This window comes from Apostichopus japonicus, chromosome 8, assembly GCF_037975245.1.
Source record: "Apostichopus japonicus isolate 1M-3 chromosome 8, ASM3797524v1, whole genome shotgun sequence".
Taxonomy (NCBI): Eukaryota; Metazoa; Echinodermata; class Holothuroidea; order Aspidochirotida; family Stichopodidae; genus Apostichopus; species Apostichopus japonicus.
In genome coordinates, this window is record NC_092568.1 from 29,420,379 (window position 1) to 29,438,117 (window position 17,739).

A 17,739-nucleotide genomic window follows, 5' to 3' on the forward strand; every position below is an offset into this window, starting at 1 on the left:
GACAAATTTGAAGATAGTACTTAATATGTGGTTGTTAAGGTCTATGTAGGTCAAAGGTCAAATTGGCCTAAAGTGTGCGAAAAGGTGCTTGGTCATGTAAACTTGTGCCTATGTTATTGATGAAGTCATATGTGTAAGGTCAGAGGTCACGAAACCTAAACAAAATTAGCCATGTTCTGCTTGTCAACATGTATAGGCGGAAAGGCACTACACGATATGTAGAGAGTGATGACAATAATGTTAAATTAATGCAGATTTTGGTGTTTAGGGTCGAGGACAAAGGTCAATTGAGACCAATCATTTCCGTTATGGGGGATATGAGATCTACCACTACATGGATTTCCCTCTTGTTAGTTTAGTTATGCTGAAATATGAAAGTGAAGTGCAAAGAAAAAAGAAAAAGTAATAACGAGAAAGCGAAAGAGAATTGGCAGAAGTTGAAGCGACACTTGACTTCGAGGGTAATTAATAACTGTGACCTTGTGAAAGTACTGATCATATCGATGAGAAGGTCTATCTATGCAGCTATATCATTGTTCAAAAGTGTAATTAAAATTTCAATTGCACTCCAAATTAACCTATACAGCCGCCGTTTGGGTTGTAGACAAGAAGAAGAGCCGACGCGATCGTCTACAGTATATCGCATTATTGTAATTAATCGATTAATTGTTTTATACGAAATCATTGGATGATAAGTCTTACTTAGAGTATAAGTCATCGTGTGCAATTCGGTCAACGCTTAGAACAAGAAAAAGGAAAGGAAGACAACCCAAGAGATATAATTCAGGGCGCCATTCGTAAATAGAGGGCAACTATATGCGGGTTAACAAAATACTGAATGAACATTGTCTGTCAACTTTAAGGTACATGTTATAATATCCTTATTTCTTCTAAACATAAGAAAAGTGGTCAATGTTCTTTTAGTAATTCAATAAGGATATTTTCTTGACAACTTGATGTATTCTCAGCTATTGAATTGCATTTTTTGTTGTGATGTATTTGTACGATTTGCTCGTAGAAACATGGGGTGGGGGTGGTGGGGGAAGGGGTGTATATAGAACACTCACACAGCGTGGGATTTGTGATGTTTCAACTTCATAACGTGGATTTTAATCGATCGCAGCCGGAAATTTGCAATTTCCTTGCTTGTTTTGCCTATTTATCTTAATAAGGGTATACGGTACTTAATACGGAAATGTGATGACAGTTGCAAAACCGAACGGACACATATTTTTAATTACTCACCAATTGAAGTTCATTTTAGTAAAAACTGTCTTACTTTGATAAATATCAATTTCATTTGATAAAATTAATTTTATTTGTAATAATTCATATGTCAGAAAATATAAATTTTAAAAGGAAGAAAAATAAGAAGGATAAAACGACGGCAGTATTTATAAATAGAGACAACGCAAAAGCGACATACTGACATCTACAGATCGAATGAAGTATGTGGGCGAATCCCAGACCACACGGTTTCTGAATGGCGCCCCCAGTTGAGAGATGTGTATATACCATAGCAATTGATCAATTTCTATGGTATATACAGAGCCGTATAAATATATATATACGGCTCTGGCTATATAGGGATCGGTAACTAAGGCGCACTGTGTATCTAAGGACTGGATAGCTCAGAGTTGGGATAGACCTAGACTGGATTTGTAATCTAGAAATCACTTCATGGTTCAAATCACGTTCTCTAGCCATAAATTGATGTGGTCTTTTCCATTCCAACTTCAATCATGCAAGTTAAAATTGAATGATAACTATATAAAATGATCCAAACAGAGACTTTGTTTCACACTGATGAGTCACTGAAATAATATATGTTTGACAGGTTGTAATTACTGGTCTATATAAAGCTTCGATAAACTAAAGTTATGCAATATCGTTATATCGTATCGGAAAGTATACGGATTGGCTGGATCGGGTATACATCAAGACCGATGTTTTTATTCCTTGCAAATCGACAATATACGGTGGAAGTCAATCGATAGTCGGTGTAAGGAATGAAGCTAGTGGACGAGTCAACGGCTTACCGCCGGTATTAAAACCAACAAACACTACCCTTTATCGACAAGTTTCAAAAACTTTTCGAGTAATATTGATGGAAATATGATATTGGAATTAAAAAAATATTACATTAAATTTTGTTTTCGTCTAAAGGTATAGCTAATAAATAGGGGAGTACTCAACAGGTAATTTCAATCCTGTCAAATTTATTCCCTTAAAAACAAGACACTGTCTAAAGTTTAAAGTGCTGATAGTGCTGATGTCCAAAGAGAGCACAGATACAAACACAACACAAAAGTTTCGTAATAAATTTAAACAGAAGTGAACAATAAGTAAGTGACTTGATTATACTTTAACAATGGGATTTGACACTCACCAACTTTTTCACATCCTTTAATAGAATTACGTAAAACCCAATTGTGCAGTAAGCTACACTTGTCGGGTAGGGCCTTGGGGAGCTGGGGTATAGAGACCGGGCACGGTACGCCGAATATATTCTGAAATAGTGTTCTGCAGCATAGTCTAAGTTGAATTGAATTAACCTAGTTTCTTTGAAAGTCTGTCGTCTCCTATACTCGAAGAAATATGGTTTATAGGACGAGGCCGCGTGGGGTTGGGTGGGAGGGGGATATAACCTGTTGGACATCATTATAACTGTTTGTTAGTGTGGTTCAGTGGATAACCCCAGTCCGTGTATGGTGAATTCCCGCAGCTGAAATTGCGATCGTATTATGTTGTGCTAAAGCATAATTTCATTGAGCCTCAGATTGAGAGCGCGTCTTCATCGGTGAATGTATGAAGTCCCACACCTTTGAATTGCTGTGCACGGCCACTGAGAAGTGATGTGGTATAGGCAGGTAGGTCGGGTAGCCGCTATCGGACACTCTAAACATCAGCTATACGTACGTAGGCCAACGATCTGTGTTAAGTTGCAGGTCTTGACGGAGGGATGGGCTCGAGATGGATCTTGCGAACCATGGGGATCGGGCCACCGATCGATGTAGCTACCTTCTCCTCTACGTTAAAAGTGGAAATTTTACAAGACATGGGAGATAAAAAAAAGAGCAGAAAGTTCTACATAGCTGGTATCGTTCCTCCGCTATATTTCGCACCCATCAAATAATCACCCAGATTTTCAGTAAGTCTCACATAGGTATCAGTCATGACCACTTTTCGGAGACTTCAACATAATGAGATGACTTTGAAACTCTGCGAACCGCAGGAACCAATCATGGGTGACGTATTCACTGCATTATTTATTTCAACTTTATTTTAAGAGGGTAGCTCGTTTAGCAATAGCTAATCTTCCACGAGGCCCTCTGATAAGACACATAATAATATAAAAGTATGAAAATTTAAGAAGTCATAAATACATTAATAATGCTTAATAAAATAGTTTTTAAAAAAATAGTTTTTAAAAAGACAAATATTAAAAAATTATTTTTAAAAAGACATATAATAATATAAAAAGTATGAAGATTTAAGAAGTCGTAAATACATTAATAATGCTTAATAAAATAGTTTTTTCTTAAATATTTAAGAAACGTGTACAGAGTAAAGAAACTTAAGAAATTTGGTAAAAATAAAAGTGAAGTAGGCCTAAACAATATCAGATACAAGGCGTTTAAAATGGTTAAGATTTCTTGCTGATTTTACTCTTTGATCTAGTTTGTTCCAGTCTTTTGCGGCAATGCATGAAAAACGGTTGTTATAAAAGTTAGTGTGTCCGCCTGTAATGTGCAGGTTACGTGCAGTAGAGGATCTTAAATTATGATTATGAATGTTCGTAACTGGTTTAAACATCTCGTTCATGTACTTCGGTCCTTGATCACTAATTGACTTGAAAACCACGGTTAATCTTCTATACATAACGTGTCTGTCAAAAGTCATTAGTGTACAATTTACTTCCGTCAACAAAAAACCTTTTTTTTATCCATTCTATGTTCATTACTCTGGAAGTATTGACGGTGGCGGTATTAAAGAATGTTACATTCCTAGCTGACCGTTTCGTGTCTCTTTCACAAGCATTTACGATATACGTGTGGCATGTGTCATACAGTACAATAATGTTATGTTGCCAAATGTCAGGTTACAGCCCACTACAGTAAATCACCGGCACTGTACGATCACTGAATACATTAACTGCTTCTCGACGCCATCTGTCGTCTACCAGGAATCTGCCTTCTAACGCCTTTCAGGTAACTTCAACCCATGTTTCCTAAATTTCACATCCCTACTTCTGATCGAAGTATGGGCCACTATGGCACCAATATAACTCCATTGCAAGTCCACGGAACGGCACAGGCTAGGTCATCCTAGGTCTAATGTTAGCTTAGCCTAACTTAGGCATGTAGATCTGTGAAATGGGACTGAACAGCCTAAATGTTAGGCCTAAGCGTTGTCTACTCATAACCAAAATGAAGGCATAGCCTAGCACTTACTTTCCTACTAGTGTGGGCTAAGATAGCGCGAAGTAGGGCTCAAAGGTACAACTAGGCTATAGAATACACCACCGATTTGAAACCTCACTTCTCCGGAGGTCGCAATCATAAAAAATATAACTAGGCTATCACCACTGCAACTGCTCCTCCAACCCAAAATGGAGGCTTTTTGAAACCTGTACAAAATGTTTCTTTCTCAAAATTAAACATTAATCCCCCACTGCTACTCAACTGAGCCACCACAGAATGGAGGCTCAGTCTGTCAGTGAACCTTAATATTAAATGAATAATCTCAGTTTATACTAGCTCTATCTTCCGTTGTAATTGAAAGAAGGATATGTAGGCCTGGAGACTACTTCTAACAGTACGTCATCAGTATTTACAAGTAGGGTGAAGAGCACAACTATTTAATGGTCACAAATATCTTAAACTAGAAGTGTATTTATCTTTATTTTACAGAATTTTATTTTGTCTTTATTGTCTTTATTTTACAGAAGACAGACCATAAATGCATATATGTAAAAGCCTTTTAAAGACCCCTTAGTTTATAATGGTATGTTCAATCATCTTTAGCCCATTACTAATGTTCCAGTTGGCCTAGTGACAATATACCTTACACTTAATTCACTTACGATAATCCAAGAAGACAACTTCCATGTAAAATAAATGTTGTTTGACTTACTTTGATTCCTTATTTGGAGAAATAAGGCACCCAAGGTTTGGTTTGATGTGTCATACTGTACATTTTAATCACAGTATTAAAGCGTTGAACAGTTTGTTGGTTGACGTTTGACATTGAGATTGTTTCTGAACTGTTTTAGGCATGCATTTGACCACCAGTCGGCAGCTTTTGCATTTCGTATCTCGAAAAACCAAACTTTAATTTCAAGCTGTATTTTTCCCCATTTGATCAGAATTTGATTGAACAGATAACCTATTAGTGTTAGCGTGTCATATTTTATTTTGAAATGTTAGGTCATATTTGTGCTAGTTCCATTAACTATGTGTTCACTGCTGAGAATTTTATCTTTCATATTAAGCCAATTAATCAAGGCAATGGTGGCAATTTCTGTGAGTTGCGTACCCAGCACATTTAGCCGAATTTATAGATATAACAGCAGCGTGCTATCAGAACTGAAACATATATTGAGCTGAATACTTTTGGGAATGAATAGCAAAATATTCTCCTTCTTACAAAATTAATGGCACTGACATTCTTCTTTCTTTTTGGAAATAGTGCATCCCTAAAGGTTGATATTGAAGTGTATCTTTATGATGGCAAGTTAGCCAAGCCAGTTTCTGTCATTTTACAAAGCAGGTTACCTAAAAGCACAACAAATTAATTCACAAATGTCACTTTTTGTTAGTACATGTCATGTTTTCGTATGTCAGTAAAACATTAAGGCTTATTAGCCTGAAGCACAGATCACAATTTTACCAGTAAAGTTTCTGTTGTGTTGACTGAAAGGTTTCACTGCGTTGGATGTGAAGTTGTATCACTAGACACTACGATGATAGAAAATGGCAAGCAATGTAAAAGTTAACTTTTTAGTTTATAAAGTTATCAAAGTGTGATGACTTTTGCGATATTTTGTCAACATTCAGTCTATCACAGATGTACAATATTTTAAAGATTGAAGAGAAAATGACTGGTAGTAGTTCAATGTATATTGATACAGCACAGTTATTACTTGTACAAATTACATTTTACCGTATATAACCAAGCATTTACACAGCTTGAACGTACGTAATGTGGAGTGGCAATAGTACATTTTGGTACAATAGTTTTCACAGAAATTACAGTTTTAGGGTTATTTTTTGAAAAATTCACATATACTTCTAGCAAGATAAGGCACATGGGAGACTAAAAGAGTAAATGCAGAGACGCTTCCATTGCACATTATAAAACAGATTGTACTATGGGTGGTCCAGAACGTTAGGTATATATACCCATTATGACATCACAGGATTACAAAGTGACAGAGTAAGACCTAGTGCTGCTTGAAATTAGACTGCCATTGATTAAACTATGTGGGAATGAAACAAATAGTATTGACTTCTCTATATAACAATTCCACTTGCATGGAACACTTGCATAGTACACAGCATTGTTACCAACGCAGGATTCTGCATCCAGAACGCAATGTTTTGGCCAGGGATGTAAAGTCTTCAAGTTGCTTGTGTCCGGGCCGCAAACTTTTTTTTCAAGAAACAAACCCCAAGTACATACTCACAACTAGGTCAATGGATAACATAACGAATCACATTTTTGAATGAAAATCTTTCATTCTTCTTTAAAAAAAAAACAACTTCTCCTGACAAGAACCAAAATTACTCCCACTCCTACAGATCATTGAATTTGTATGAAAATAAATATATCATAACAATCAACCTCAAGGTACAGGGTTAACAACACTCCATTACAGAGATTTTCATGCTAAAAATTGACAATGATGCATTTCCAAAATTCCTGTGATTTGATTGGCTAATAGTCCCTATCCATTGTCTGCAGACATTCTTGCATGGTAGTGCTCAATGAGCAAGAAGTCTGTTGTTTGACAACAATTACTTGCAAGGTTAGCTTCCCCTGTGTGGTGATAACAAAGTTTGTGGTATAGGCTATCATGTGTGTTCACTCAAATATCATAATGTTAGGCCTTGTTGTCACATTCAGTATGTACATTTTGACAAAATTCACTCCTGGTACCAAGATGCACTTGAATTGTTTCTGAGACTATCACATTATATTCGAACCATTGCTTTGATCAAAGAATGAATGGGTTGAGACAATCTATGAGTTGTGTGGGAAGCTTACATCTCTGAAAGTTCTGATCCTGAAAAGGATATTTCATCGCACAGTATGTTTCTTCTCTCTGCATTGAGAGTTGCTAATGTAAAATGTGCATTCATGAATACCACAGTAGTTTCTGTTGCAAAATTTTTCGCGGTCCAATCGACCACATGCTTCAGTAAATTTTATTTAAGTGCAACATACGTGTGTAAACTACTGTACTTGGTGCATCACCGAAAGTTTAGAACATTGAAGTTTGATTTTCTTTAATCACCATTGTGTAAAAAGCTATTCACATAGGCCTACTGTAATTTTCGTATAAATGATTGTTTGCAAAGAGCCCAGGAAGATATTGGATCAGGTTTTGAGGATCTGCGCATGTGTAGTTGAAACTGAAGTTCGAACAGGCCTATGTACATGCAGTAGTACAGTGAACTATTTGGAATTTAGCGAGAGATATGCACACTGTAGGTACAGAGATTTTTGAATAGTTGGTTGTTGAAATCGCTGCAAGGTCAAAGCATGGAGCTACTACGGCGTTGGCAAGTAGGGAAGTACAAGGGCGGGTGAAAGGGGGGGGGGGCTTGGGGTAAATTGGTTGAAACGGCAGGGTGGGCGAGAGGAGGGTGTGCTGGGTTGCCTTTGTCAAACAGCTTAGCTAAGGCACTGAGGCATCTGCCCTATATATTGTACATAGCATCCACAAAGTATAGGCAGTGATACGATCACATCTTTACACACTAGTTAGTAAAAGTAGGTCATACAATAAACACAATTGGTGTTCGATCAGGACGCAAGATTTTTTTTATGGGGCGCAAACTTTTCCTGTGGCTTGCGTCCCTGGGATGCAAACTTTTTTTCTCTAGTAACATTACTGGTACACTTATACCGTACACAAGTTTGCACAGTACACTTGTACAGTATACCAGGATAACATCATACCATTCACATTGTTTTTATTCTTATTGATAATATTATTATATTGCCACATTCTTTGTTGCCTCCAAAAACAAAACATATTAAATTTTATCGCAAGTTCATGAGTGGAACTTTATAAAGTACAGTATTCATATCTGGCAGGTTATTTGCTTGTACACTTTTCTCTTCAGCAATGTATGTAGAACATAACATGTTCCTGTGCTACAGTATGTATAGTACCCTGTTAGCACTGTACTGCAAATATGAAGAAAGTTGTTGTATGTGGAGTGTAGTGTGTTTAACTGCGAATATCTCTGTTACTTCATGGTATGGACCACATGGCACATAGTGACCAGACATCAGAGAGTATTTTCATCTGGCATCACAGAGCAAAATGAGCAGATTGCTACAGTATATATGTCACAAAAGAAAATTTAGGTATACTGTTGAATATTATATAGTCTATATCAAAATCTATAACAGATTTTGCTTAGTATTTTATGACAGTGAAAATTTGTAGTTCCAAAAGCTATTCCCCAAAATTTGTTTAACAGCAGATATTTTACATATTTTATATTTGTCCGACTACTTGTGTATACATATCAAGTTCAGGTTGCATAGTAACTATAGTGAATACCTCCAAAATAGGTAAAATGATAAATTGGTAAATCTCCCAAAGCTGGTGTTCTATTCACCAAAACTACACAGTCTAAACTACTTAAGAAAAAATTTGCCGTACTCAATACTTCTCTGTCTGTCGTGAGTAAATATTGCCTGCTGGTTAATAGAATACGATGGATTTGTTTGTCTGTTGCCAGTCGGCACTAAAATCACCTGTAATATTACACTGTTATGTCAAGAGAGAGGAGAGAGAAGTATGCTGAAGTATTTCTGTTGGTGCCGTTGTAATATTCACTAATGTCATCGTCAGATGGAATGTCGACACCTGGAACATATCTGCATTTGTTAGTATAGAAAGATGGGCTTGTTATCAGGGAGAGTCATTAGTGCTGTTGAGAAAACAAATCATGGATTTCAATGACATTTCCAGGTCACAACACATGGTTCTGCCAGAACTGTGAAATCAATATTAGAAGTTCATCAGATCATATATTTGTCCACCATTTTCAATTGGAAAGTTTGCTAGCCTAATACATGCAGTATACAGTATATATGGATAATGGAATTGGAATCTTAAGAGTATAACTAGGACACCCTTGTTGCTATGTACACTCACAGATAATCAAGATTTTGGGTTCACTTGAGATATGGGTATTGGAAATTGGAGCCTAAATTGTAAAATAATTAAAAAATCAAATTTTGTTAGAGGCTGACTAAGGAGGATATGAGCTTGAATTGATAAACTTGTTTTAGATAAAGAAGATTAAATCACAGGGTTTTGTGTCTCAATTTATCATTTGATTTTTGCTCTGATTCTTGTGAATTATTACAGTGATATGTAAGACGTTAATGTCAATGACAATTTAAAGCAATTTTTCATTTCGGGGTCATGAACATTGCTGGAGATAAGGAAAGAGGGCATGTTTGGGAATTAATTTCTTGTAAGTTACAGGGCATGCTGTACCCTTTTTACCTTACATAAAAGACTAGATATAATACTTCTGTCAGTTCATAAATTTTATTTAGATAATGTGTGTTATCATTGTTATGATCAGTCAAATGAAAAGGTAGTCCATTTGAATGGGATATATTTTGTATTGCAAAAAAAAAAAAATAATAAATAAAAAAAACTGAAAATCAGATTGCCTTTTGGATCACTGTATTGAAAGAGGAGATGAAAAGATGCAACATTTTGTGAGTTTTAAAGTTTTTTTGTTTGTTTGTTTTTTGTTGTTGTTGCTGCTGGTCACTTGAAAGCCACCAACAGGAGATCAAACTGTTCTGTATTTTGAACAAGTTCAAGTAGAACTATATCTCCACAGTTAGTCAACTCAATACCAAGTGCGAATCGAGATTGATTTTCCTGGTAACCGACATTGATTAGTAGGGAGAGTGACACAGTTTCTAAACCAGATTTGTTTCTTTGTGTCTACAGTACATATGTTGCTTAAATAGGACTTGGAAATTCACCTGCAGTCTACTACATATATAAGATCTGCAATCTTACAGTACTGTAGTACTAAGTTTAAAGAGTTTTATAGGACTTGGCGACAGTGGGCGAGAATTTGTCACAGGAGAGTGGCGCTATATTAGGATAATATATGTTCTAGGTATAAACTGTATGTGAACATAGACTCATGTACATTTTAAGTATTGACCATGTATAAAAGAAATAAATGTACTGTATTGTGTGGGGGAATGAAATGTAGCAATACTAGTGTTAACATGACAACTGATGGTTTGGACAAGTAAACAGTAAAAATTACTGGGGACAAGAAATTTCTTTAGGAAGTCACATTTTAAATATATAATTTTTAACAAAGGCAGGATTTTGTTGATTGTCAAAAAGGTAGGGTTTTGTCGATTCAACTTAGTAGCAAAAGCCCAAATTATATTTCTTATTTTAATTTTTGATTTTTATTATTTTCATTGATTTGTGGTCTCTTTGATTTCATTTCATTTTCAGGGGATGCTGAAGAATAGGAAAAATATTTTATTGACCTCCAACCTGTCTCATTAAGTAATCTAACATATAATCAAATTTCCTGTTCTTTGAAATCAGGACAGGAGAAATGTTGCATCATGTTCATGTCAAAATTATGACAAAAAATTGACATGTACATGGATTTTTTCAAAACATTATAGATATGTTAGTACAATAGTTGACTGTTTTATACATGTGGAAAGTTGTCACAGAAGTAGGGCCTTTTCCATATTAATTTTGTAGTCTCTGATATAGTGTAAACTTTTAGTTGGCATTAATTGTTTATTATTCATAGAACAGAACTTTCTGGAAAAGGACACATTTACAATCCCTAAAAAAGAAATGAAAATCACAATATTGTGGAGCCCAGTGATATATGGATAAAAGTCATAATACTGTACTTATTTACTGAATGTCTTGACACAACTAACAGTACTACATTCTGATGCTATGTACAATGTGTAGAGCCCTAGTCTGTTAATATGTCCTTAGAACACTTGACCCCCACCCCCCACCCCAACCCCTGTGAAAAGCCTCTACTGGTCTACTGTACTCCTGCCTCTCTAATATGTCTGAAACTCTAAGTAGTGCATGTAAGTTGTTTTCTTCACGTAACTCACTTTCTTTTGTATCTTTTGTAGTTGATGATGATTTAACACAATAATGCTATTGTTTTACAATTTTCTCTTCCTCCTCCTCCTTCAGTGGTAGCGTTACATTGTAGTTTAGTTTACCCGAAGTGCTGCCCTCTCTGGCTTATGTCGCCTACTCATGGTATTCAAAGTACTATTTGTCAGAGGTATGAAAGCATGGATACATGTACCCCACGTGGTACTCATTGTCGCATGCTGCCCTCTAATATGTGTACTCCATCCTTGTGGACTTTCCTTGCTGTTAGCTTTTGTATCCAATTGCAGTACTATAGTCTTTTACTATATATGTCACTGTGTGATTTTGTGATTTTCATGATTATAGAGATTTGCCAGCTTACCAACAGAAAGTCTTTTCATCTTGATGAAGGCTTTCGCACAACTCATAAAATGTTTCTTTTCTGTTAATGTTGCTTTTCTCGTTTTGTTTTGAGACTGATTGAGTGTAATCTGAATTGATATGTGGAGAAAGGAGAAGGGGAACATTGTGGTAAAGCAGTACTGTATGGAAAGTAAACATTCACCTCCTTTCAAGGTCACATTATTCATGTTGTTTGTTTCCAAAGGCTGGGTGGAATTGATGTAAACCTCCTTCAATGTGTGTGATGATGTCATACTTATAAATAGAGTACTGTACCTGATTTGAGGCAAATAATATCAAACTTTGCTTCAAACGATCACCTTTGTTCTAGCTGACAGATAAATATATATATCCTTATCCCATTGCCATCCACATCTATCTTTTAATCCATTTTCTAGTTTGTTACTTCACTTACTTGAAAGTTTCTGGCCCAATTGAAAGTGTCAGCAATTTCAGCTAAAGGTCAAATCCTACAAAATAAGAACTTTACTACAAAGCTTTGAAAATAAACAGTTGTGGTTGCCTGGCATTTTCCATCACTTTGACACTTGCGTAATGAGTAAAGTCAGTTATTTCATCCCATCTACCATTGAGGATGTGTCATATAGTTAACACATTGTAAGGAATGATGGTATTAAAGTATTACATATGTTTGCTGTTCACTGCATCAAGTACTTGAATCATAATTCAATTTACAGTACAGCAAAAATGTATCCTTAATTGCATTACAGATAAACATAGCCTATGTTGGAAGGCTGCTCTTCAATTTAAAGCCAAAAAACACATGCCACAAAGCGACGTTGTATTACTGTAGAGAGATATGGGTGGTTTTCTCCTGTTAGTTTTCACCTCTGTTGATTATATTTATGTAAATTAATGTCCACAAAGAGGAAAGACTACTTAGAAGAATTTTATGTTTCTTGATAAAATGTTCAAAGGTTTTGTTATACAATAGAATTTATAATACATTATTTATAATATATATTGTAAGCTTGTTGTGGAGAAGAGTGTCAGATTGATATGCTTGGTATATTTGCAAAGTCTCGGAATTTTAACCTTCATCCATTCTGTACACAGTGCTAAAAGTAAAGTTGTCCAAACCCAAAACAATTTGTTGAAATTTGGTACAAATGGAGTGTTTTGGTGTATGGTTCTCCACTTATCACACAACAGGTCTCATCCATTTGTTATCAGATTACTGGGATTAACCTAATCGCACATTAGCCAATTTTCACAACAGGTTGCACTTAGGCTCATTATTGCATTCAGGGTAAACGTAGTAGAAAACTCAATGTTTAAACTCGATGAAGAAAATAAGATGAACTAGTCGATGCTAAGATGCTGATTTCATCCCTTTTCAGCAGATTTGTGGAAGGTAATCTCTGATTCCTTGACAGAGGCTAAAAGGAAGCTATGGGATGGTGATGTGTGGGTGTGCGTGTATCCACATGTGTGGGATGGTGATGTGTGGGTGTTTGTGTATCCACATGTGTGGGATGGTGATGTGTGGGTGTGTGTGTATCCACATGTGTGGGATGGTGATGTATGGGTGTGTGTGTGTATCCACATGTGTGGGATGGTTGTGTGTGGGTGTGTGTGTATCCACATGTGTGCAAGTTAGTTTATGTGATGCTCTTGCTTCACAAACACAAATTCAACCTACGAGGTGGTTAAAATTTATACTTGATATGCGGATCCACCTTTGTTTTTGTGAAGTTAAAACTCATCTGAGGTGATAAGAAGTCACATTCTGAAAACCTTGTAAGGCAAAAACTCCTTACAAGTAAAGCATGGATCATGGATGAACACCACATTTTGTATACTGTACATGTGTATGGAACGCGAAAAGGACCACAACATATGATGATGTTAATGATGATCTAATTTTATACGTTCATGTACTAAAAAACTTACGATTATGTACTAAACATATACGATCATGTACTGAAAACTTACGATCATGTACTAGATAAACACGATCATGTACTAAAAATTTACGATCATGTACCAAACATATACGATCATGTACTAAAAGTATACGATCATGTTCTAAACATATACGATCATGTACTACAAACGTACAATGTACATCAAAATAAATACGATCATGTACATTTAGTGTTATGTTAAAAAAAAAGTGGCGTCTGCATACACGTATGTATATTCATATGTGGCGTATGCATACGAGTATGAATGTTCAGTGTAAACTCATTAAGAAGCATTAGGGCCGGGGCTTCGGTATCAACTTTGATATTACTTTATTCCTTATATATGGATATTCATACGCGTATTCAAACGACAATAATGATATTCATACGCCACTTTTTTGTAACTTGCTCTTTTTCATCATCATCACAAGTTTTCAGTACAAGATCGTATATGTTTTGATGTACATCTTACGTTTTTTTTGATGTACATCTTAGTTTTTAGTACATCATCCTATATGTTTTGATGTACATCTTAGCTTTTTAGTACATCATCGTATATGTTTAGTACATGACCGTAAGTTTTTTAGTACATGAACGTATAAAAATAGATCATCATTAACATCATCATATGTTGTGGTCCTTTTCGCGTTCCATACATGTGCTGTTGACCACTTGGGTGGATAAAATACATATATTGCTTTATGTTGAGGTGAAAGGTCGTATAAGGTCAACAGATTGCAGAGGGGAAAGCCCCAAAAAATATATAAATACAGTACTCGACTCCAAATTAGTGAAGCTTGGATGGTATACCTTCTTTTCTTTGTTTTTATTCTACCCATGAAAAGTCAATGCCAACTAATTGTGCTGTGCCTCTTTGTTTTGTTGACTGATATTTGTATCCTATAACAATGTCTGCCTTCATTGTATATATGCTATTGTATAGTACAGTACTGTAGGCCTAAAATAGATGTAGCATGATATCCTACTACATTCATATAATATTGCCACGTTGCACTTGGAAGGATATCTCCTTCAGTACATTGCATTTACATACACAGATTCATAATCTTTTTTTTTACTTTCATTATGCAACAGACTTGAAAGTTGTATTTCTGAAGTGAGGCTTCAGTTTCCATTTAACTGATTCCCATCCACTTGACAAATCATCTGACATCAGTAATTCATTATATCAATATCTGCAGGCCAGGTAGTAGTCCTTCAAGGCAAGTCTGGAATTTTGAAAGCATCCTGTTCTGATGTTTTTGGATGAATCATACTTTATGAACTACAGTATTGATTGCCATGCATCTTGTAGCATACAGTATAATACCGTTGCTAGTTACAGAGTTTCGTCTGTGGAGAATCAGTACATCATATGCTAGAACCTTTTGATAAACCAAGCTCTGGTAAATACAGGCAGGCACCTTCAGGAAAGTGTTGCCTGTACTTCATTTTGTTTTTGGGTGAGAGAAACTTGGTGAATTCCTCCAGCTGTGAGACATGATGTCTTCCATCAGTGGCCAACAGCAGAGTACCTGGGAAGAGTAGTAGGAGGAGTCTGTAACTAATGTGCTGTAGTGTGGTGTTAACAAACATGTGTGCACTTGAAAGGTAACAACACCTGATAATATAGGATGGATGACTGGTTTCCTATAAACCAATAAATGACCTGTTGACTGGCGATCTGGTTTATATTAAATCCATCTGTTCCTGATCGTTGTCTGACTGAGCTTGGCTTGCAGTTTTAATTCTCTCTCAGTTAATTGTTAAGTACAATTTATGATGATTAATGGAGTCATGGAGTAAACCTCTGCAGTTTCTGTGGCGTGGCAAGTTTTGCATTTTGTCCTTTTCAATATACATGCATGTACAGTATATATATATATCTAGATGCATGTTAAATTTATTATCAAATATTTAGTGTAGGCCTAAGTTCTGGTTAGGCCGTACGTTGACACACACAAGTGGTACATTATTAATCTGTGTATATAGTAGGATGCCTACTGTACAGTAAGTGTAGTTTAACATTACATAGTACGTAGTTTTGGCATGAAGTGAATCTAGTCATATTTGTGTGAGTAATAGATCTTTTCAAATGTATGTTAGTTTTTCTTTCATTCATTCATTCATTCATTCATTCATTCATTCATTCATTCATTCATTCATTCATTACTAAATGCATATTTTATTATATATTAATATAATGCAAGTACTATCATATTCAAAACTTGTGATCATGGTGCATTGCTGCGTATGAAAAGAATGTGTAATGCCTTAGTACAGTGAAACATGGATCATCGGAACATGTCTGAACCAAAGACATCTAGACCAGGGTGGCCAGTTAGGTATTTTCAATGCCCAAATGGTAAATTGATTCTAAATTCTTTGGCAAGTTTACCTACAGCAGAAGTCTGTAATGCAATCTGTTTTATAATGTGAAATATTGTACCCTCAATTTGTTTTTTTTTTCTTCTTCTAACATTTTGTGCTTTAACTTATAGTTTATGCAAGTTTAAATATTGGGCTTTTTAGGTTTACATTTTGGTTAGTTGAAAATGATGCCCATCCTGTATCCTACAATAAATGATGGATTGGATAATGAATTATGGATATTCCAAGACACAAACTAGTCAAGTCTAGGACAATCCAAAGCTTAAATACTTAAATTCCATGGTGTGATTTTGCAACATTTGATAAGAGGGAAACAGTTTTGTCCAGTCGTGTCCTAACCAAAACTTGTTACTTTTGGACACGAAATACGGTACATTTCATGAATCGTCAATATAGTTCAAGTGATTGTGCATTTCAGAGTAGAATAAGAGTTGTGAAAAACAGATACGAAATAGTATTTGTCATCCTCTTGTATGGGAAGTGACACACACACTTCTATTACATACTGTACATAGTGTCAGGTGAATCGCTATCCGCTATCTGTTTACATTCACAGGTTATTTTGGTAAGAACAAAATATATAAAAAGAAAAATAATAATATGATGGAAAGCCTTTGCCATTTTTTCCTCCTCCCCCTCCTCTCCCACTCCTCTCCCCCTCCTCCTCCCCCTCTCCCCCCCTCTCCCCCCATCATATAGATTTTTATTTGAAATCAAGAAATCAGGAGGCTGTTATCAGATCTTGCATGGGCACATTAATATAGAATATTCCACATTTATTCTAATTTTACTTTAGGCTCCAATATATATGTAAATCATGACTTCTATACAAAACCTGCCAAGTCACGGTATCAACATTGAATTTCTTTGTATGTGATGCTTGAAAAACTTTATGTCGTATATCTTTCCCTGCCTTTTCACTTCTCGTCAATTTTGCTGTGTTATTCATAATCCTGCGCTTTCATCTTGAACATGAAATTGATATTTTATTATTAACTGATAGTTGTTTTCTGGTCTGCTTAATGAAAACGAGATTGTTATGAGCTACTGACCTGATTGAAATCGTCTTTCAACAGTACACATGTTCCTTACCACTCGTGTGTACTCAACCAGCCATATGTCTGTATGTTCAGTTTACTGTGTATGGCATGCCTTATAGCCCTAAGGTGAATAAACGAACAGCTCTGCGCACTGTAATGTCAGTTGTAGATATTGTGTATCGTTAATTTAATATCTCGAGTAGTCTCGCATTTTGGTATACATGTACAGTCATCTGTATGAATGGGTGGTTTACAATGGTTTAAAATCTGAATCTAATTAAGGCCATGTTTAAAGGTTTTCTGCAATTAGTGGGAATTTTCATGGAAAAGTTGAAAGAGTTTTGTTACTGTAATAAATGCCACCTGAAGTAGGTTAATATGACAAATCAGTCTTAATGCGTTGCAGACTTTCTTAAAACTTGTCAAAATGAAGATGCTGGTAAAGGAGCAAAACCTTGTTAATTCCTTTCTTGAGAAAGAGATAGAGAGAAAGAGACGTGGAGAGTGGAGAGGTTTTGCAACACATTCAATAGACTTTAAATTAAAAATATATCCTTGTTACTGTAAAAGGTAATGATATCTTTGTGTGGAAGACAGAGTC

General features: G+C 35.6%; 1 protein-coding gene across 3 annotated transcripts in view; it reads left to right on the forward strand.

Annotated features, from left to right (window-relative positions):
- Positions 1–4,052: 4,052 nt before the first annotated feature.
- The window catches only part of LOC139971484 (HEAT repeat-containing protein 5B-like), a 44,904-nt gene continuing 31,217 nt past the window's right edge, over positions 4,053–17,739 (forward strand). The window contains exons 1-2 of one of the 3 annotated variants that reach the window (XM_071977999.1): positions 4,060–4,211; positions 11,474–11,567. In XM_071977999.1, the coding sequence (XP_071834100.1) occupies positions 11,540–11,567 (28 nt within the window). In that variant the 5' untranslated portion in view covers positions 4,060–4,211; positions 11,474–11,539. Of the gene's footprint in view, positions 4,212–11,473; positions 11,568–14,779; positions 15,537–17,739 lie in introns of those variants that run through there. The other 2 variants (XM_071978000.1, XM_071977998.1) reach the window with 2 other exon arrangements.